Raw genomic sequence first — 23,035 nt, 5'->3', positions numbered from 1 at the left:
GGAAGGAAGGGGTTGAGTGCCCCTAAGGTAGTCCCTGACGTGACTCCCCCTGGGGTTTACCTATGGGGTAACGTGAAGCATGCGGTGTACAGAAGGGAAACAGCTCCACAATGGCATGAATGTCACCGGTCTCACGCCGCCAGCCTAGCAGGAACCTCAGGTCCGTCACCCTCGTCTTCACAACTGTCAGTATTGACTTTATTGAATGAATATAAAGTGAATATATATTCACATTATCACATTCATCTTCCTCCCCCCCCCCTCCCCTACCTTCCTCCCCCTCCCCTACCTTCCACTACCGACAAGAAGCCATTAATGGCGTCCATTCAGAGGCTCGTCTAGACGGTAAAATACCAGTGATTGTCTGAACACCGACATGAGCCTTCACCAGCTGCTCCACACCTTCACCAGCTGCTCCACACCTTCACTAGCTGTCCCACACCTTCACCAGCTGCTCCACACCTTCACCACCTGCTCCACACCTTCACCAGCTGTCTCACACCTTCACCAGCTTCCTCAGACTATTAATGTGCAATTTTGTTTATCATGCTTAACGAAGGGTTTTTGAGGCGCTGTGTAGGTGTGTGTAGGTCTGGTCCACACTCGGGTGGTGTAGGTGTGTAGGTCTGGTCCACACTCGGGTGGTGTAGGTGTGTAGGTCTGGTCCACACTTGGGCTGTGGTCCGAGTAACTAGTCTTTGGAATGATTGTTTCGTGTCAATTCGTCTGCGTCTAAGAGAAGTCCAGGCTTTTTCCTAGGCTGATTGGTTCTATAATTTGCTGGTTTACGAAACAATTTCAGACTCAAAAAGCCACTCGTAAGACGATGTTAATTTTAACGGCTGCAGAAGAGGCTGTGTCGGGGCACCATGACGGTGCTTATGACAGTCTCCCTTTATTATCAGTAAGCTGATGTGTAAGGCGATCGACTTTCATCAGCTGGTCTGCACATTACTATGGATTTGTGTATGAGGACAATAAGAATTTTGATTTGCAAACTTGACAACACTTCCACAATATTATTGGCGGTGTTTAGCAGGTGAGTGAAGGGTACAGGCTGACTGTAGGCTGGAGGGTTGTGTTTACTGTAACATCTCACATGACTGTATCTAAGTAGTTCAGTGGGAGAAGCCTGGCTAGTGGGAGAGTGGGTGTGGCGGGTCCAAGCGCCACACAACCTTGGTGTAGAGCCACCTATAAAATGGTCGGTGTTTGTTCTGTGTGTTTATGGAGCTTGTATCTTGGCAAATAAGAATGACTGTAGTATTCATGTGTGTGTGTGCCGTGGAGAGGAGCACTTCTCTTGCTTATATCTGTGACTCCCTCTGTTTGCAAGCCTATTTCTTACCAATTTCAAGCATTTCTATGATGGACGATAATTGTGACGACTGTTAACGTCATCTCTCGACCACACCGGACCCCATCTTCTGTGCTCACGGGGAAGACTGTGGTCTCACTGCACCAGGTGTAGTTCACCCTCGTACTATACGACTGTCCTTCCTCACAGGTGATGTGAGAGGACATCACGCTGCCCTCCACGCTGCCAGTGGAAGGTAGTCCACCAGGAGTGGCCAGCAAGGGCAGCCCTCACGGACACAAGGCTTGTTTCGGTCGGAACAAGACTGGCCTGGTCATTGAAGGCAGCGACCTATCCCAGGGGTGGCCACGTTGAGATTCGTAGATGTTCGTCTGCCACACCTACTCGGGTTAAGACTTGCTTGTAGTTAACGCTTGAGAAGAAGCTAGCCAGTGTGTGGCTAGAGTTAGTGTTTCGACCCTGTAATACTGCGCAGGACTGACCCGTGACTTGTTGGGAAAGTGGACTCACTGGCGAGAGTACCCGTGATGAAGGGCACACAGGGAGCCCTCAGTGTGGTGCTACACAACTCTCCGTGACAAGATCGCAGAGGTTTTTGCGGTGTCCGGAGTGAGTGACACACACACATAGGGTGTAAGCGTTGTTGTTACAGAGTCAGCTACTCGGAATAACTTCCAAGTAGCACGGGCTATGGTGAGCCCGTAACTTACCTGGCACAGGAGCGGGGCAAGTAGCACAGGCTATGGTGAGCCGTAGTGGACTTACCTGGTGTATGCGGTGGTGTATATATGTATTGGTGAATGTTGTAAATAATTACCTGTACATAGTATTTAAGTACATTTAGTGATTTGGTTTTGTCTAGTGTTGATTAACCCCCCCCCACCCCACCGTTTGGTTGTGTGTTTCTGTTCGGTTCTTCAGAACTTCACCCACTCTTGGAGTTGGATCTGTGATGAGAGAGGCACTAAGGCCCTATAGAGAGAGATGGAAAAGAACCCGAGTCTCTGGCTAAGTGACGCCGTAACATACCTCTACATAGTTTCATTACCTTGCATATACTTGGGTTGAACTTTAGTAGCTATTTGCTGGACCATTTCTTCAGTTTGTCTGGGTCCTCTTGTAGCCTCATGCTATCTTCCTCTGTCTTAATCCTACTCATAATTTTTGCATCATCAGCAAACATTGAGAGGATCTAGTCTAATCCCTTTGGGAGATCATTTACATATATCAGAAACAGGATAGGTCCAAGGACTGATCCCTGCGGGACCCCACTGGTGACGTCTCGCCACTCCGAGACCTCACCCCTCATAGTGACTCGCTGTCTTCTGTTGCTTATGTACTTCCTTATCCATTGGGGTACCTTCCATTTGTGTGTGTGGGAAGGGGGGGGGGATAGGGAAGCGTGCCGTGTGGAAGTGCAGCCTCTCATCTCACAATTACCTACACGCCAACGCCCATAGCATACACACATTATTGAACCGTGCAAGACTGACTGCTCAGACCAAGAGAGTGAGAGAGAGAGAGAGAGGGAGTGAGAGAGGGAGAGTGGGAGAGAGCATTAACAAATAGGGTTAAGTCAGCACTATTTCTATACAATATAGAAAAGACTATTCATTACCTAATTCATACATGATAACTAACTCAAGTCGACTAGTTTCCTAAGAGAGGGCAAGTTTGTGAACGTGTAGTGAATTACATTTTAATGTGGGTTGCCACCTACTCTTTAATAGGGTTATGTAGATGTCTCCCCGTGTAGGAAGTAAGGACTCCCAGCGCCCCCCCCATTCCCCTTCCTTCTCCCCATATTGCTCTTCCGCATATGTGCAACATATGCGGAAGCACCATATGTGCAACATGGAGGCAGGGTATGCAATTATTTCCTTTAGGTCGATTGTTGACCAGACCACACACTAGAAGGTGAAGGGACGACGACGACGTTTCGGTCCGTCCTGAACGATTCTAAAGTCGATCGATTCCTTTAGGTCCATTTCCCCCCCGATTATTGAACATTCTCTATGTTTTGTCGGTGATGTTTGTGCTGTGAGTCCGGAGGGCGAGCAGGGGGCCCCCCTGACCTGGGGGCCACATCACACTCAGGGGGGACAGCTTGCTAGCGTCTCAGGGGAAGGTTCTCCACAACTCTGGAGGCGGACCATCAGAGCCAGCAAGCCAGGGTAGCAGCAGCTAGTACACACATTTGAGAGCTGATCTTCCTGATTGAGATGTCTTCAGTAGGCTGAATGACTCGCCTTGTATGTGAGGGTTTTGTTTTGTTTTGTGTGGTGGTGTAAGGTGTTGATGGTGTAGTGTGGTGTGGTGGTGGTGTAGGTCGTGGTGGTGTAGTGTGGTGTGGTGGTGGTGTAGGTCGTGGTGGTGTAGTGTGGTGTGGTGGTGGTGTAGGTCGTGGTGGTGTAGTGTGGTGTGGTGGTGGTGTAGGTCGTGGTGGTGTAGTGTGGTGTGGTGTAGGTCGTGGTGGTGTAGTGTGGTGTGGTGGTGGTGTAGGTCGTGGTGGTGTAGTGTGGTGTGGTGGTGGTGTAGGTCGTGGTGGTGTAGTGTGGTGTGGTGGTGGTGTAGGTCGTGGTGGTGTAGTGTGGTGTGGTGGTGGTGTAGGTCGTGGTGGTGTAGTGTGGTGTGGTGGTGGTGTAGGTCGTGGTGGTGTAGTGTGGTGTGGTGGTGGTGTAGGTCGTGGTGGTGTAGTGTGGTGTGGTGGTGGTGTAGGTCGTGGTGGTGTAGTGTGGTGGTGGTGTAGGTCGTGGTGGTGTAGTGTGGTGTGGTGGTGGTGTAGGGTGTTGATGGTGTAGTGTGGTGTGGTGGTGGTGTAGGTCGTGGTGGTGTAGTGTGGTGTGGTGGTGGTGTAGGTCGTGGTGGTGGTGTAGGGTCGTGGTGGTGTAGTGTGGTGTGGTGGTGGTGTAGGGTCGTGGTGGTGGTGCAAGCTAACCCAACCTTATCTAACTTAATCTAATCCAATACAAGTACCTAACTTAACTTAAGTCTACCTTAAGTTAACTCTAACTTAACCTAACCCAATCGACCTAACAGAGCCTAATATAAACTAATACATCCTAGCCTTACCAATCATGCAGTTTTGATAAACAGAAAACGAGGTTTGTCGAAATGTCTTGATTTGACCACACCCTATCCCAAGACAAGGAAATACACGACCCACAAACAGGAACAGGAGGAGCAGGAATAGCAGGAGGAAGTAGGATGTGAAGGAGGAGTAGGGAGAGGAGGAAGAAAAGGGAGAGATGAGTGCAAAAGAGTATCAAAACAATGAACAACTCTCATAGTTGATATATAAACAAAAAACGATTACCAGTTGAGCAGAAGGAATGTAAAGTCGTCCTCGTTCGTGAGCAGAGAATGTGACGAGGGACTTGGCCTGACGTCACAGTCTTGTAAATAGGCAGTAAGAAGAACAGTTTCCACCAGCGAGGGATGAGAGTGGGCCAGGATACTTGGGGTGAGGGGCGCCTGGTGGCTCTGAATACTAACCAGGTGGGTCACTTGTCTATTTACAATGAGTGTCACGCGGCGCGCGCGCGGCAGTGTCAACTTTGGGGAAATCTACTATTTCTGGAGGACCCGTGATCCGTGTACAGGTAAGACCGCTTTACCCCCAAAGCTCTGTCCTTTCTCAGCTTTATCAGCCACACATACAAATGTGTCATATGCACATACTGTATATACAAACCACACATATATATATATATATATATATATATATACATATACACAAACCACACCTTCGGGTCATCCTTTGCAGATGACACCAAAATCAGCATGAAAATTAGCGCGGCAGAAATCAGAAAAGCTGCAAACTGGCCAATGGAAAACAATATGGGATACAATTAATGACTTAAACACAAGCACACGAGGCGTAATCACTTCTCGTAAACCGGAAGCGACATGTAAGGGAAGTGGGAATGATAATGACGGACAACTTGAGGATTAGTGAGTGCCAACTTGGCATCAGTCTGGAGATGATGAAAGCCTGGAATATACGAACCTTCAAATCTAGGAATGCCACCATAGTGAGCTTTCCTTTCAAATCACTTGTGTTTTCCTGCCGAATGTAACATGGTAAATATAAAAGTTTAAAACACCGATATTATTTAGACCTTCTCAAAGTCATTGGGGGGGGGGGCTCAATGTAAGCCTAACGTGTATGACTACACTCTGGCTACCTGTCCCCATGACACAATAAATTATTATTATTTCATCGTGAAGCAAATAATATGATGGATAAATATCAGTGAAGATGAAGTATGAAATATAATGAGGTTGGTAATTGGTCTCAGTTTCATGCAAAACGAGGGGGGGGGGGCAGAGGGGGTCGACCCCCCCATAACCATCCCCGGACAACCAACAGTCACCCTCAAACGTTTGGTGAGACTGGCCGCAAGCGTCTGGCCTCAAGAACGACTGGATATAAAAAAAACTCTCGAAACCAGCTACAGGTAAAGTAGAGTGCAGCGAGGTGTTTGTGAGACCCGGAGGTAGGTAGGGGAGGATGGGGGTGAGGGGGAGGGGGGTTAAGGCCCTCTCTTCTCCCTCCTCCACCTCTCATTATGCCAGATATCAAACGTGGCCGCGTATACCCACACACTCTCTCTCTCTCTCTCTCTCTCTCTCTCTCTCTCTCTCTCTCTCTCTCTCTCTCTCTCTCTCTCTCTCTCTCTCTCTCTCTCTCTCTCTCTCTCGACGATAGTCATTACGGAGATGAGGTATTGCATCATGGGTTCTCGTGGTCCTTGTGGTGGGGCCGTTGGCAGTGGTGGCAGAGGTGTTGCTGCATAACACTCCCAGTGTCACACACACACACACACACACACACACACACACACACACACACACACACACACACACACACACACACACACACACACACACACACACACCAAACTTCTTTCCTTGAGTGTGTTCAACTTTGCGTGTACTGGGAGACGCTGGTGAGCACTTGGTGTGTTCTGGTGTTCACTTTGCGTGCAGAACTGGTTACTCTATACACCTCACGTGGGAATGGTGTTCTCTCTCTCTGGTTTGAGACGCTTCCTAAGTATCTGACAAACTTGAACACAAACAAGCGTTTTAGAAAACTGTTCGAAAGAAGCAGACTCGGACATCAGAGACTATATTGTCCTAACAACGTACACAATTCGTTTCACTTGTGACAGGTGTGAACACGTGAACACCACGCTTGTGACAGGTGTGTGAACACGTGAACACTACTCATCCTCCTAAAACAGTACTACTTCTACCAACTATTTGGTCGAACGCACAAAAATGAACTGCTACAGCCAGCCATCTTCAACTTTATTTACAAATCGTTTCGTAAACGTTACACAAACATTCCTAGATACCTGGTTGATACCTGGTTGATACCTGGTTGATGGGGTTCTGGGAGTTCTTCTACTCCCCAAGCCCTGCCGCCAGAGGCCAGACTTGACTTGTGAGAGTTTGGTCCATCAGGCTGTTCTTTGCAGCGACAAGGACGATTACAGCACATATACGAACTCTATTAGGCCTCAAATATCGAACATATTAGGCCAAGGATTGCAAAATTAACTCCTATGCCATTTAGACTAACTCAGTAATACAGAACGTGACTTGGTTGGGTCTAACGGTACATTTGTGAGCGTTCTGGCATAATAGTTGCTAAAACAAATATCATTATTGCAGGATAATCTGACATTTGTGTCAAATTAGAAATGTTGACATATTTAAAAATATTAAGTTTACCATTTTTTACAGTTTGAATGGTGATATATATGTACTCACCTAATTGTGCTTGCGGGGGTTGAGCTTTGGCTCTTTGGTCCCGCCTCTCGACTGTCAATCAACTGGTGTACAGATTCCTGAGCCTACTGGGCTCTATCATATCTACATTTGAAACTGTGTATGGAGTCAGTCTCAACCACATCACTTCCTAGTGTATTCCATTTATTAACTACTCTGACACTGAAAAAATTCTTTCTAACGTCCCTGTGGCTCATCTGGGTACTAAAGTTTCAACCTGTGTCCCCTTGTTCGTGTCCCACCCGTGCTGAAGAGTTTGTCTTTGTCCACCCTGTCAATTCCCCTGAGAATTTTGTAGGTAGTTATCATGTCTCATGATAATCATGGCAGTATCATGGTATTATCTCCATGATATTATCCAGTATTATCATACTGGATAATATCAGCATATACCAGTATTATCTCCATGATAATCATGGAGTTATCATAGCAGTATGTGTAGTAGTTGTGGTAGTTGATAACTCACAATCGACTTGAGAATGGTCCAGGACGGACCGAAACGTCGTCGTCCCTTCACTTTTTAGTGTGTGGTCTGGTCAACATACTTCAGCCACGTTATTGTGACTCCTCGTCTGCAGTAGTGGTAGTAATGTTAACAGTAGTAATACTGTCAACAGTAGTAATGACAACAGTAATAATGTCAACAGTAGTAATGACAACAGTAGTAGTAATGTCAACAATGCTTACATCACAAGCGAACAATTTGTGAAATAAAGCATCAGAATTTGTAACGTACCAATGCAACTGTTAAATCTTATTATAATATTACCGGCTGCATGAACTGGGCCGCTGACGGCTGTAAGGGCCACTCTACAAAGTACCTGCTAACAGTTTCAGTTAGTTTCCTGACCGTCTAAAGTCTACCGTCCTTATGGTGTAAGTTAACGTTAATTAAGAGACAGACCTCAGGCAGACACAGGTAAACAAGTTGGAGGAAAGAACTCAAATTATTTGGGCAGAACAATTTGCATAATTAGTGTAATTAGGTCAAGAAATCTAAGGGCTTTGTATTATACTAATTGCTTTTTGATGTGGACAGGCTTGTGAGAGCGGTTGTGGTTGTGGTTGTGAGCCGCCTGTGTTACTCTGTGTGGGTGTGTGTCTGTCTTAGTCTTGGGAATCACATCCATTCCAAAATCTTGTTTATTAAATTTTAAATTTTGCCCCGAGGGGCGAGTTTATTGGGCAGCGCCACTCATCTTCTTTATCTTTTCGAATCCTGAATATATAAAGTTGTTGTCCTCTTATTGTGTAGATTCTTTCATGGCACCGTTCCCATTTTCATGATCTTGCACTTGTTGGGGGTTGAAGTCTAAGAGCCTTTTGACTTGTTTGGGTTTTGCTGTGTTTAAAGTCGTCCTCGGTTGTGCTGGACCTGGAGGAGATGGTCCTGTACTTGGCAACGCTCACCCTAACAGTGACTAGTGACTACTAGCCTTGTACCTATCGCGTTCGGTGCAGGTAGAGGTGATGATGGTGGTGGTTGTGGTGGTATGGGGGTGGTGGTGGTGGACGGCTGCGTGACGTACTTCCTGCACTTGCTGGGCATGAATGAGTCTAGGCATAGTTGGCAACCCCGCCTCCCCCCCCCCCCTTGCACTAACCGCTGCCAACTGGGGCCATTTTCCCCTTCCAAGTACACTTTTAACTTAACGGTGCGGAATCTGTTTATCCTGTGATGTATTTAGAGATAAAACTCTTGGGTGAGTAGGCTGACCCCAAGGGTGTCGATTGGATTACCGTCTCCTTTACTGAGTCATATAGAGGGAGGAGAGCCCAGGTGTTGGAGGGAGGTGGTGTTTATGGTGGCAGAGAGCGCGGTGCCAGAGGCAGTCAAGTGAGCACCCGGCGCTCACACTCACTCACTCATGCGCTTTCTCAAGGTATAAAACACCGGAACATCACTTCGCGTTTGCCGGAAGCTGCAACAAACAAGCAGGAGTGAGAGCAGGTCCGCCCGCCCTAGTGATGACACTGTGGGCGGGGGTGGAGGGTGGGTCCGCCCGCCCTAGTGATGACACTGTGGGCGGGGGTGGAGGGTGGGTCCGCCCGCCCTAGTGATGACACTGTGGGCGGGGGTGGAGGGTGGGTCCGCCCGCCCTAGTGATGACACTGTTTATGCCTAAGTATCCATTAGGAATATGAAACGAAAATTCCGAACGTGTTCGAATTCCACCATATTATCAAGGAAATGCAGCATTTCTTTGATAATGTGATGGAACTCGAACACGTTCGGAATTTTCGTTTCATTTTTATACTGGATACTTTATATAATATATATATATATATATATATATATATATATATATATATATATATATATATATATATATATATATTACTCCTCTGATGATAAACTTCACTTTGTGTTTACAATATATCATCTTTCAAACTGTAAGCTAAATGCCACTCACTTTATGCCTGAAATGTAAGTCTGATTTAAAGAGTCCTATACGGCTGTTTAGTCCTGCCAGTGTTGTAAGACTTGTGTAGCTTCTTAAGAATATTGCTTCTTGTCCTGATAATGACAAGGTCTGCGTGTTCTGTTCTTGTTGTCACTCATGTTATTAATGTACTGTACTTTGTATGGAAACTTGACCAATTATAAGTGTACAGTTATTTTTAAATAAAGTGTTTTATTTGATTTAATTTGACACGGTCCTCAGTCAGCCCAGGCATCCACCCCTGCCATTACTCTCCCAGCCCCTCCCTCACCCCTGCCATTACTCTCCCAGCCCCTCCCTCACCCCTGCCATTACTCTCCCAGCCCCTCCCTCACCCCTGCCATTACTCTCCCAGCCCCTCCCTCACCCCTGCCATTACTCTCGCAGCCCTCCCTCACCCCTGCCATTACTCTCCCAACCCCTCCCTCACCCCTGCCATTACGGTGTTGGCCTCTCTCCCCGTCTCTCACCCCATGCTCCCTGTACCAAGCATAGCTTTAAATGCTATCCTAAGATAGTCCTCGATAATTCAAACTTCCTGACTGTGTATTGTGCGTCAATACTATAGCTTGTGTCTTCCTACGAGCTGCCACACGTCTTGTCTACACCCACTGGCCATACACGTAGCTTAGATCTACTACCCATACGTGTGGCCAACCACTTGGGCTGGACGGTAGAGCGACGGTCTCGCTTCATGCAGGTCCCTGTTCAATCCCTCACCGTCCAAGTGGTTGGGCACCATTCCTTCCCCACCCCCGTTCCATCCCAAATCCTTATGCTGACCCCTTCCAAGTGCTATATAGTCGTAATTGCTTGGCACTTCTGATAGTTCCCGTTCCCCCTTCCCTTACCTACCTTACCTTGAGGTTACCTTGCGGTACTTCCGGGGCTTAGCGTCCCCGCGGCCCGGTCGTCGACCAGGCCTCCTGGTTGCTGGACTGATCAACCAGGTGTGATCCCTAACCCACACATGTGGCTTAGATCTGCGGGTTAGATCGCAGAAGACTTTTTGAAGGCGTAAAATACCTCATACAATCACAATTAATCAATCTAGTTAATGTATTACATGTTTAATATATCGGTTAAAACATTTTATCGCTCGTGTAATTCAGATTTATGTTTGTATTGGCAAGTTTAAAGCCTTGAAGCTGAGCTAAGCGCGCTTTCCTGACCACGAACCGCAGTGAGCGGTTGTTCCCTTGTTCACGAGCATCAGCTGGTTTGTGTTCATTGAATCAGGAGCGTCAGCCGTTGTTCGTTACCTAATTAAGGAGAGTCAGTCGGGTTGACTTATCGACCAGAAAATTAGAAAGAGTTCCATCAGTGAGTTATTAGATAAAATTAACATAATATTAGTTTACATCAATGTAGGAAGTGAGGGCATGTACTTACACGGTGTCGCTTGTGTGAGTGTCTGTGCTCTGAGTTATGGCGGTGCTCGTGGGGGGTGGGGTGTCGCACCTCCGTCCCCACCACCTGTGGGACTTGTGTCTGCTGATCCTGCTGCTGCTGCTGCTGCTGTCGGTGTTGCTGCCGTGGTTGGTGGTTCTGCTGTGCCAGAAGGCGTGCCGCCGCCGAGTAATAGTCCACTAGTTCCCGTTCATCCTCTGAGGTGAAGCCGCCCTCCCCGGAGAGCTTAGAGGGAGAGGAAACCGTCCGCTGGTGGATAGGAACAATAGGGAGTGGAGAGATAGTTCCTTCTCCGTCACTTTCCCAGGCGGGTCCCACGGGGGACGCTGCCCCGGGTTCCGTCTCCTCGCTCACTTTGCGACTCACTAATTCTGAGGAATTGGCGTAGTTTATCCTGATTACAGAGTCGTCGAGGGAGCGGGAAGTGGGAATAATGAGAGGAGGCCGCTCATCCCCAATTATAACAGCAGGGGAGGCGGGGGACGGTGGACGCGGCGAGCAGCTCTTGGCGTCCCTCACTGGTAGGTAAGTGTCCTCTGACAGGTAAGACGGACTCGACTTGGATTTGCTCATTTCCGCTTCGAGCATGAGGCCATACGGGCCTCGTAGTGGTCTCTTGGAATACCGTCGCGGGATGTGAGGACTCCGAGGGGCACTGCGCTCACCCGAGTCGCTGTCCTGCAGGTAAGGCGTTGGAGAGACATTTCTGGCGGGAGTGTGACATGGCGGATAGTCGGACCCGTCGCTCTCGTGGCCACTAAAGAGGACCTGAGGAGTGGTGACTCTGGGGGGACCCAATGAAGGGGGTTCCCCACGCTCGTCACGACCTTCAGAGTCCGTGGACGCCTGAGACACCACACCTTTGTTGGTGTGTCTATCCGGGTCTCCCTGAGTGGGCGTAGCTCCCAGGTGAGGCTGGCTCCGAAAGATGAGAGCGTCAGTGCTGCCTCGTCTCTCACAGCTGGGGTCGCTGTGATGCTTCTTCTTCCTCTCTGCTCGGTCCATTGGACGGGTTTCTGAGATAAGGAGGCGCTGGCGTGTGTCAGGTGACTGACTCGTCTCACTCAGGTAGCTGTCAGCGAGAGAGAAGGAGCTGCGCTGTTGTTCACTGCTGTGCAGATCCGCGAAACCTCGGGAGGTGGCGAGGCTTCGCAACCCGTTACTGTCCACCGAGGAATATCTAATGGAGTCACTGTGAGAGCTCTTCCTCTGGGGAGGAAACGTGAGAGACCTTTCATTATCGCCATCTGTTAGTTTGCGGCGGCGACGTGACCCTGACCTGACAGGACCGTCCTCGCGAGGAACAGAAACTGGAACAATACCTTCCTCGGAACGGTCCTGGCCGATTCCCATGCTGTCTTGAGACGAGGAGTCGGAAGAGTCACGTGGTTCATGACTCTTGATCTCTTCTTCAAAGATGCCCTCGTCGCTCACCTGCATGTGGTACATGCGCGAAGCTTCCCGCTCGCCGCTGTCGCCATCAGAGTCTTCCCGAGGGAGGCGAGGGCGAGACCTGACCACCCGGCACTCAGGAGGTGGCGCCCTCCCCGCCCATGCTGTCGAGATGGCCACTGTCCCGCCCCCCGGACTTGATAACCAAACACTGCGAGAGTATTGGCTCCTTCTGCACCACCTGACACTCCACCTGCCGGTGATCTCCACACTGACTAGTCCCACTCTCTCCACTTTTAACTTTACTGTTTATTAACTCAGTACTTAGTCTCGAGTCCAGATGAGTGTGTTGGCTAGCACTGCTCAGCAGGGGCAGTACCCCAGCAAAGTCTTCCCCTGAAGTGCCCTGACGAAGTACAGCCGCCAGTTCGGGTGCGTGTCCTGGAGGAGCCAGTCCCCCAGGGGTGGGCATCTCCCCTCCCGGGGGAGTATCACCAGCCTCACCCTTACTACCCACTGTTCTTAGCGGTGCAGCCTCACCACTGCTCCTCATCACAAGTCCATTACAGCCTGCTTCTGCCGCTGTTCCTTGAGCAGCAGCCTTCTGCTGTAGGGCGACGCCTCTTGGTACTTCACTATCAGTTTTCAAGTCTTTTACCTGACGATCGTCACTTTGCTTGTGGTGTCCCCATGTAGGTGTTGCCTCACTCCCTGTCCTCCCCCCCAAACCCCCCTGCACCTCTTCATCACCAAGGGTAAACACTACTTTTTCTGGCTTCCTCTTTTCACACTCTAATACTACACAAGAACGTCTCTGCGCCTCACTTTCTACACTTCCTTTGTCAGTATTGAATATAAAATTAGCGAGTAACTGAGCGCGGGTTGAGCCCTCACCACCGTAGAGTGGTGAGGGCTGGTCGTTGAGCCTCATCACTCTAGCGTCTTCAGGATCTACACTAATATTCTTCACTTCATCAGAAAAACTTACTCTGTTCGATCTGCTTCCTTCTTTATCTTTCTTTTCTCCATTCTTATCTGTATTTTCTTCTCTCAGATCAATGTTTTTTTTATCTTCCTTATTGGTTGGATAATTTAATTCATTTATGCTGGTGTCTGGTTTGTTGGTATCATTGTTTGTAAGCTGCTGATGAGTTCTTTCTCTCTCATCACACTGTTGTCTGCCAGGCTCCGCGCTCTGTTTCACAGTGTCTTCGTTTTCCTTCTTGCCTTTGTTTACTCTTATTCCACCTGCATTTTTGGCTCCGCTTTCTTTCTCATCTGCGTCCTTGAGGCCGCCTTCTGAGGTGGCCAGGGCGTCCAGAGCGTCCACTTTCTTGGTAAGAAGGTTGTCCCTAAGGTGGGCTAGGCCTCCCTCGCCTCCCGTCAGCCCTGCCACAAACAACTCGCTTTCAGACTTAGATTTACTCTCCAGTTTTTCCGGTTGCGACAACCCCGACTTGGCACCGACGTTGGTCATGTCACTGACGGAGGCTGCGGTAGTGAGGTGTGGGAGGTGGTGGTTGGGCCCACCTGCGGCACCACCACCTTCCTTAGTGACGACTGCAGGCTTGCGCTTGGGGAGGGTGTTCGAGCCCCAGTAGTCCTTGCACAGCGGGTAAAGTCGGATAGCAGTTGGGGACTTCCCGCTGCGCAGGAAAAGCGCCCCGTCCGACGCCACGTCCACCTGCGACACAGACGCAGACCTAAAGGCAATGACTCTCGGTGGAATGACCAGACGAGCCTCTGGACGCGGCCGCGGGGGAAGCTTGACAGCTCCCTCGTTGAACACGTCCTCCCCCTCCTCCCGTTGCTCTCCAGCAGAAAGATCCTGCAGTGGGTCCTTCGGGGCAGGAGCCGGCGACAGTCTGAGGGCTCCTGCGTCCCTGGTTGAGGGAAGCTGCGGGGGAAGGCTGGGGCTCTTGCCCAGGGAAGGGTGACGAAGAGAGGCAGTGCGAGAGTCATTGCTGCGTTTCTTGTTCTTGCCTCGCAGGGGGGCGCCATCACCCTCGTCTGACACGCCTGTGTCCGGCGGAGGGGCCGAGTCCGCCCGAGCCTTTTTGTCAGGTGACGGAGTCTTCAGCCTTTCAGTACATTTCCGCAGCTCTTCCAGATGGTTCTGTCTAGACCTGGGTGGGCGTGCGGGAGGGGGTCCACGCCCCCCCTCTTTTCTGCCGCCCCCCAGTCTTCCGGTAGGGACGCCCAGTCGTAACCGGGCAAACTGGTGTGAGTAAATGTCCAAGTGAGGCTCCAGCTGATAGTTGTGAGAGCCTTGTGTTGCCCCCGCCGCGGGGCTGAGATCTGGTGACGTCACCGGCAGAGACCCCTCATCTGAGTGGCCGGGGGCGCCCCCCGGGGCCCCCGCCTGCTCTCTCTCTCTACGATAATCTAAGCCAGCATCAGACGGGAGCAGCGCGGCCCAACGTCGGTACAAATGGTCAGGTATTTCTGGTCTGGGCCTGACGGTCCTGCGGGCGGGGGTGGCGGCAGGGGGTATCACTGGCGCCAGGGGGGCCACACGGTCCCCATGACCGCTGCCCCCCGAGGCTACACTTCCGCCGTCTCCGCAGGGGAACACTGTACACTGCACGGCACTGGCGTGGGCATGACTGGGCGTGGCGGGCGGCTGAGCACTGCACTGGTCACTGTCGAGGTACGCACTGGCAGGCTCCTCCGGGATGGCGGGGCGCGCCGGGCCCGGGTAGCTAAACATAGTGGCGTGGCGGGGCAGCAGGTGTCGGGGGGACCGACCCGCCACACAACACGTATATTTAGCGGCAGGGGGAGGCAGACCGCCCTCCCTCACCTCCTGCAGCAGCGCCGCGCCTCCTACAGCAGCAGCAGGAGGAGGAGCCCCGCCCGTACCCTCTCCGTCCTCGTCACTACACCTGGCAAGGCTGAGGGTACCCAAGCCCCGCCTGCGGCTTATGGGCGAGCGCTCGGCCCCTTTCTCTGGGTGACTGTTGTCGCCTTGGGTCACCAGGATGGTGGCCTCGCTTCTGAAGGTGGCAACGTCAGCGGTAGAGTTGAGAGGCGGCGCAGGGCGCGGGTCGCCCCGCAGGGAGGGCCGCCCGCTTCCCTCGGGTGGTGGGTGGGGGGATAATTTTAGCGGGTCAGGAGGAGAGGTAGTCTTGGTGTACACGCCCGCGCCATCTGTTGGCGCCGCTCGCCATCTGCCACCCACATCGCTTTTCATATTGATGTTATTGTCACTGCCTCTATTATCACCATCCTGGGCAACGGTGGTGTCTTCCTCCTGAGGAATGGGTGCTACCCACGGCCTTGGCGAAGCATTGAAGCTTCGTCTGAGGGCATGTGGGCGCGGCGAGGCGGGAGGTAGCATGGATGTTGACGTCGGGACGGTGAGTGGCGCCCACCTGTTGAGGAGCGAGTGGGCCTCCTTCAGGTGGATGGGCGAGGGCCCCAGGCTTCGCAGGAGAGGATCGAGATGCGATCCACCCACGTCATGTCCATTGTCAACAAGTGGCTGTTGACTGCTGGGACCAGAGCCACTCCTGCCCACCTTCCTGCCGGCCTCAGCAGGGGGTCTCCTCGGCGCTCCCAAGTCGCCCTCGGAACACCTCCTTGAGGGCAAGGTTCCACTCAAGGGCGCCAGACGCACGCCATAGCGCACTGACCCCACGCAGTACCCGGGCAAAGTTGTGACCTTGCTGCATGAGGAAGTGGTTGTCCCACCTGCCCGGCCCTCCATCACCTCTGTTGCTTGTCCTCGCCCTTCGTCACTGCTGTAGAGGTACAGAGATGGAAGGAAGAAGGCGCGCGATGCCGACAGGGTGACGCCGCCCAACTCCACCAGCCATACTCGTAGCGGCGGCAGCACTCAAGTGTGGGCCAGCGAGTCTCCTCACATGTCCGCGCCTCCCACAGACTCTCCTTCACACAGTATCCTGCACACTCGCACTCCTTCAAGGCGTCGTACCCTGCTCATGGCCCGGTCCTCTCCACACACATCACACAGGGTCACAGGGCGGGAAGGTGAGGCGTGCCGTTGGGGGCAGCGTGGCCCCCACCATACAGGGTAGTCCTAGGGCGGGGTGCGGGTGCCTCTGCTGCTACATGCTTACTTTGTCAGTGCAAACTGCAGCGATGATCTCTTCTGTTTGTATTTTGTCCTCACTTCACTCATACAGTATGTTGCTGCTTCCTGCGAATCCTAAGTGGGAGTCTTGAATATACTACAAACATACAAAGCCGTCTATACAGAAAATATTAAGATATATTGACTTATGACAGCATTGCAGCATCAACACAGTGCCTTTCAGTGAACTTTCCGAGCGCAAACTGTATCAAAGTCTTGGTTACAAAATAATAGGTGTGAGCGGCACTGAATGTACTGACAGGTTACTTGATGATATACTTCAGCACCCTGTCGTCTGAGATGAAGTGGTGTCTGTGTCAGCCGTATGGCCGCATCGTGTCATTCACTCCAGAGCAAACAGCGTGAATGCGAGGACCTACATCACTGCCTTACTTTCTACACACGCCATACTACTTCTGCAGCATTTTTGGATTAGTCTTCCCCTACACCAAGCCTTCCAGGCAAGCTACAGTACATGTTGCAGTAGACTAGTGTCCCAGAGATAGATTTATATGTGTGACAGACAGGTAGTTCTACAACAAGTCCAGTTTACTGGTAAGAATGTCAGGAGATCCGGGTACTCTAGAACAAGGGTCCTGCAAGGCCAACTAGCTTAGTCCTGCTGTAGGTAGTAAGATTTTATTCTCAGGTTTGCAGAGTGCTTCAACAAGGTGTAGCAGGTGTGTCCCGTCGGGAGTAGGGGAGGGTTGCAGGTGTAGGAAGCCGCCTGGACTGGCTGCCTTTACCATGGATCACTACTTCGCTGAGATCGTCACGTCTCCCTGGTCACGTTTACCAGGTCACACACTACTTGCTAATTATATATATCTTTTTTAATATTCGCACAGTCCATCACAATTGGCTTTGCAATACTTTCAAAGTCAGCCAGGGATTTTTATACTTGTATTCTTTTGTTATTATATAAGTACACCTATAAAGAAAGAGTAATGTGTTCATTGAATAGCCTATATATATATATACAAACACCACTTATAAAACCTTTTATGGCTTGATAGATCTTTAACGGCGAAGTACGTTGGCACAACGAAATTCTCACGAATCCACTTAAAATTAGGTTTGTTCAACAGCCCCCTTCCATTATTTACAGCCTAAGATGTTACTAATATGTATAATTACTTCTGTGCACAATATTTATGAAGGCCTTTAAGGTGATAATCACCCATCAGAAGAGGGGGGGGGGGGTCACTAAACACTTTGCATTACGCATTTCTATTTTCAATCACATTTTTACTGGTGGGAAAGCCAAGCATGGCGTGGGTGGGGGAGCTCCTGCAGGAGTAACATTGAGAGGCACCTCGGAGGTGGCTCCTGCGGGAGCCTCAACCCTTCCCTCTCACTCGGGACAGGCCAAGAAGCATGTTTGGGTGCCGTATGCACACATTTCATCACTGCACTATCCTACTACACACTCACACCCGCCAAATATTCCCGCACACAACACTTGAAGCACATCCACACTCGCTGTGTACTAAGTCTCCTCACCGGCACACTCAAGTTACTCTTAAGTTGTGTGGGATATCAAACCTTATCCCATAGGAGACGTTATCCTGGGACGCTATCCCAGCATCCCTGCTTATCTAGACCAACGGGATATAAACTGGCCGAGCTCCTCAGGCCTCAGATAGGGTAACTCCACTCCACTTCACGATGAGAGTTGCCAACTTTGTCACAGGTGTCAGCGTTTTGGCACTTATTTTCTCAGGTGTTCGTTCAAATGGTATTCACCGTGAAGGCTTCAGAGTCGGTTAAGGAGTACAACATATTTTCAACATTGTGTAAAGGGTGGCAGTATTTACAGAGGGAAATTAAGTAATATACAGTGGTCTTCTTTTCGCAAAGTTCCGGGCACCTTTTCCCACCAAGATGTAGCGGCGTCAGACCAGTGCGTCTGGTCTACATTCATTTGTTTCACAAATTTTACTTCATATTATTCATAAAATATATTTCTTGCGGGTTAAAAATTAACGCTATCATTGATATTATTTAATATGTTGTTAGTTACAGCAAGAAGTCTCTGAGGATTAACAAACCCTCGTCAGACTTCAAGCGACACCCGGCAACGTTTCATTGAACCCCGAGTCGAATGGTTCTGGAAAGACTTCGCCTTCACTTATTTCAAGTTTTCACTAATTATTGCCTTTTACCCCCACGAAGAGTGTACGCAGGCAGTACAGTGCCACTTCTAATGTTTAACTAAGTCATTTGTCGAAGAAAATGAGAGATTTGCTGGGTGTGTCAACCTTGATGCCCTTAACACCCGAGCGCCACATATACAAGTTGATTATTCTCTCTCAACCACTTGCTTGTCTTTCTCTATCACCCAAGGAGAGTTCGCGGCTTGACAGCATTACATATATACATACTAATGGGCTTTCTCTAAATTGTACCAAATGGGTCTGAAATTGACAAATGAAAGGATAGCGAGAGCGTGTGCGGGCGGGTCTCGAACCTGGCCACTCAGCCCTCCCTTGTGTGCAAGTTGCCACACACCCTATTTCCCAACTCTCACAATCCCCCCATTACTCTATCACAAGTATCTTATTCCCATCTATTCCGCTATATGGACGCACGATATCTCACACTTGTTATCCCCCCTCTGTCATGGCTGACACCGATCACTTAACCGGATCGGAAACAGGAGAAATATTGTGAAGAATAAGTCCGTCTGCCTCCACCACTCTCCCCCCTCCCCCCCCTCCCTCACACACACCTTCTCCTGCTCTATCCCAGTCATTTGTTCCTTTGTATTAACGAGGGTGTCAAACAAGGCAGTTGGGACGAGAGTGCCATGGCATAACACCAGCGTGGCACCGTCTATAGTCTGGGCATCGCTTGCTTCACTACCTCGACCTACCATCAGTATACTGTACAAGTACGAGACCAGTGGGAGGGCGAGGCCGGAGCACGAGGCCAGTGAGAGGGCGAGGCCGGAGCACGAGACCAGTGGGAGGGCGAGGCCGGAGCACGAGGCCAGTGAGAGGGCGAGGCCGGAGCACGAGACCAGTGGGAGGGCGAGGCCGGAGCACGAGACCAGTGGGAGGGCGAGGCCGGAGCACGAGGCCAGTGAGAGGGCGAGGCCGGAGCACGAGACCAGTGGGAGGGCGAGGCCGGAGCACGAGGCCAGTGAGAGGGCGAGGCCGGAGCACGAGACCAGTGGGAGGGCGAGGCCGGAGCACGAGACCAGTGGGAGGGCGAGGCCGGAGCACGAGGCCAGTGAGAGGGCGAGGCCGGAGCACGAGGCCAGTGAGAGGGCGAGGCCGGAGCACGAGGCCAGTGAGAGGGCGAGGCCGGAGCACGAGGCCAGTGAGAGGGCGAGGCCGGAGCACGAGACCAGTGAGAGGGCGAGGCCGGTGCACGAGACCAGTGAGAGGGCCGAGGCCGGAGCACGAGACCAGTGGGAGGGCGAGGCCGGAGCACGAGACCAGTGAGGGCGAGGCCGGAGCACGAGACCAGTGAGAGGGCGAGGCCGGAGCACGAGACCAGTGAGAGGGCGAGGCCGGAGCACGAGACCAGTGAGAGGGCGAGGCCGGAGCACGAGACCAGTGAGAGGGCGAGGCCGGTGCACGAGACCAGTGAGAGGGCGAGGCCGGTGCACGAGACCAGTGAGAGGGCGAGGCCGGTGCACGAGACCAGTGAGAGGGCGAGGCCGGTGCACGAGACCAGTGAGAGGGCGAGGCCGGAGCACGAGACCAGTGAGAGGGCGAGGCCGGAGCACGAGACCAGTGAGAGGGCGAGGCCGGAGCACGAGACCAGTGAGAGGGCGAGGCCGGAGCACGAGACCAGTGAGAGGGCGAGGCCGGAGCACGAGACCAGTGAGAGGGCGAGGCCGGAGCACGAGACCAGTGAGAGGGCGAGGCCGGAGCACGAGACCAGTGAGAGGGCGACGCCGGAGCACGAGACCAGTGAGAGGGCGAGGCCGGAGCACGAGACCAGTGAGAGGGCGAGGCCGGAGCACGAGACCAGTGAGAGGGCGAGGCCGGAGCACGAGACCAGTGAGGGCGAGGCCGGAGCACGAGACCAGTGAGAGGGCGAGGCCGGAGCACGAGACCAGTGAGGGCGAGGCCGGAGCACGAGACCAGTGAGAGGGCGAGGCCGGAGCACGAGACCAGTGAGAGGGCGAGGCCGGAGCACGAGACCAGTGAGAGGGCGAGGCCGGAGCACGAGACCAGTGAGAGGGCGAGGCCGGAGCACGAGACCAGTGAGAGGGCGAGGCCGGAGCACGAGACCAGTGAGGGCGAGGCCGGAGCACGAGACCAGTGAGAGGGCGAGGCGGGTGCTCATAGTTTCTAGGGTGTGAGGGTACGGCCTCTGACCTTGTGTGAGGCGATAACATCCCTTGTCCGCCACCATGTTAGTATAGGGACAGGTTGGTCAAGATTACGGGCTATTCATGCCCGTGCCACCTCTTGAGTGGCTTAATCTTCATCAATCAATCAATAGTCAAGATGAGGAGTTGTTGACGGGTTTGACGATAGCAAGACTCACGATCCAAGAAATATGTGTAAGATCGCCACATAAATATTTTAATGTTTCAAAGCTAACTCTCTCTCTCTCTCTCTCTCTCCCTCCCTACCCACACTACTGCAGGTGGACAGTAATCAGGAAGTACTGCAATGTATAGGTAAAGAACAGTTGCCACTAACGGAGGAGGAGGGGATAATTCCAGTCATAGTTATTGATGCAATATGATATGATAAGGCACAGGAGTGCTGCGAATCAATGCACTAGGAAATCGACGGCCAGATTAGTCGTGGCCCAGGAGCTGGAGCTGTTCCCACAAACATAGAGGTAAGTATAAATATGTAAGAACACACACGCACTAGAAGGCGCAGCTGTCAGCAGTTCTCTTGATGAGCTTTACATAGTATATGGTGAAATATGAGGTCCAGAGAGGCAGCGGACGGGCCCTGCTGATCGGTGCTGGCTGTCAGGTCACCAATATTCCTCCTCCAAGTACTGATCTCGTGGCTGGGAATTAATTATATTCTCTCTTCAGCGCATTCCGCCTGCAAGTGAAGCAACAGAGTACGAGATTATTTTGTTGTCTCATATTATAGAAAAGTTTGAGTGAATGATAGGAGTGTTTACATTATAGAGTGCGGACATTGAGGTGATGCCACTTGTCTCAACAATGGGTCCTGTCTTGGATCACCTTCCTCCACTCTTGCTCTGCTCAAACTCCTTCACTTATGCAGGGAAGGTTTTTTAAACAAACAAGAATGTGTTTGTTTTAACTTTAGTATGTTTTCAGTGTGTGTACCTGGAAGGTGACTCCTGTGTGTGTGTGTGTGTGTGTGTGTGTGTGTGTGTGTGTGTGTGTGTGTGTGTGTGTGTGTGTGTGTGTGTGTGTGTGTGTGCGTGTGCATGCGTGCGTGTGCGTGTGTGTGTGTGTGTGTGTGTGTGTGTGTGTGTGTGTGTGTGTGTGTGTGTGTGTGTGTGCGCGCGCGTGTGCATGCGTGCGTGTGCGTGTGTGCATGCGCGCGCGCCTGGAAGGTGTTGATCACTCGCTGATAGCTGCTTGGCTTCATGGGTCGCCTGCCTCACACCACACCACCAACGAGTCAATTACTGTGTAGTTTGGCGTGTCTGGTGTGAGCCTGTGTTTGTCTTACGGGCTCACCATAGACCGTGATACTTGGAACTTTGTTCTAGGTAGCGAATCTTTAACAACAACAACAACAATGGGGTTTGTCACTGTGGAAACTTTCCTTACTTTGAAACCAATCAAGAGAGTAAGTCAACAAGAACGTTGTTGGGTATATTAGATGAAAGTCTACAATAAAGTGATTGTACATCAGAGCAAAAATGATAAAGTTAGCCTCAAATTTCCTTCATGGGTGTGGTGGGAGGCAGTGTTCCTGGCCTAGGACGCTAGGTAGGTCTTGTGTCGTGTTCCAGGATACGTCTGCATTTCTTAATTATGTCGTTATCACACCTCAATGGTACTTCTTTCTCTGAGCTCTGATTTGTTTATTTTACACATGTGAATATGTATATGAGATATGTATATATCTCAAAAAAAAAAATGTGGGTATGAGAGTAGACGACTTCTGACTCTTGTTAGCAGACTGAGAGCTTTACTCTCTGATAGCTCATGGTAAACCCTTACCCCTCTAGTTTCCCTTAGAACCGACCCGTCAATCGGTTAACAACCAATTAGTACTCAATTACTGCTGGGTGAACAGGGGCGAACAGTTAAGGAATGGTGCCCAGTCAAACGTTCCTGATTAGGACTCGAACTCTGACCACTTTATGATAACTCTACACTGTATGCAGACTGTTTCTCTCCTACTCTAGTGTATTATGGTCTGCTCTACACTTATATAAAAGCCCCGTTCATCTTATTGAGTCTTAATTACAAGTATGCTTAAGCAGGCGATGAGTCACAATAACGTGGCTAAAGTATGTTCGACCAGACCACACACTAGAAGGTGAAGGGACGACGACGTTTCGGTCCGTCCTGGACCACAATCAAGTCGATTGTCGACTTGATTGTGGTAGTGGACCCCATACCCATCCTGTCAGTGGTAGTGGACCCCCATACGCATCCTGTCA

At 51.0% G+C, this 23,035-nt stretch overlaps 1 protein-coding gene across 1 annotated transcript in view; it reads right to left on the bottom strand.

Annotated features, from left to right (window-relative positions):
• The window catches only part of LOC123765431 (uncharacterized), a 102,855-nt gene extending 84,747 nt beyond the window's left edge, over positions 1 to 18,108 (bottom strand). Inside the window, 3 exon segments of the mRNA XM_069333690.1 lie at positions 10,954 to 12,501; positions 12,503 to 17,390; positions 17,963 to 18,108. Coding sequence (XP_069189791.1) covers positions 10,954 to 12,501; positions 12,503 to 16,072 — 5,118 coding nt within the window. The 5' untranslated portion in view covers positions 16,073 to 17,390; positions 17,963 to 18,108.
• Between the last annotated feature and the right edge of the window lie 4,927 nt (positions 18,109 to 23,035).

This window comes from Procambarus clarkii, chromosome 30 (assembly GCF_040958095.1).
Source record: "Procambarus clarkii isolate CNS0578487 chromosome 30, FALCON_Pclarkii_2.0, whole genome shotgun sequence".
Lineage (NCBI taxonomy): Eukaryota > Metazoa > Arthropoda > Malacostraca > Decapoda > Cambaridae > Procambarus > Procambarus clarkii.
The sequence above is the reverse complement of the archived record's forward strand: the minus strand, read 5'-3'. Positions and strand labels throughout refer to the sequence as shown.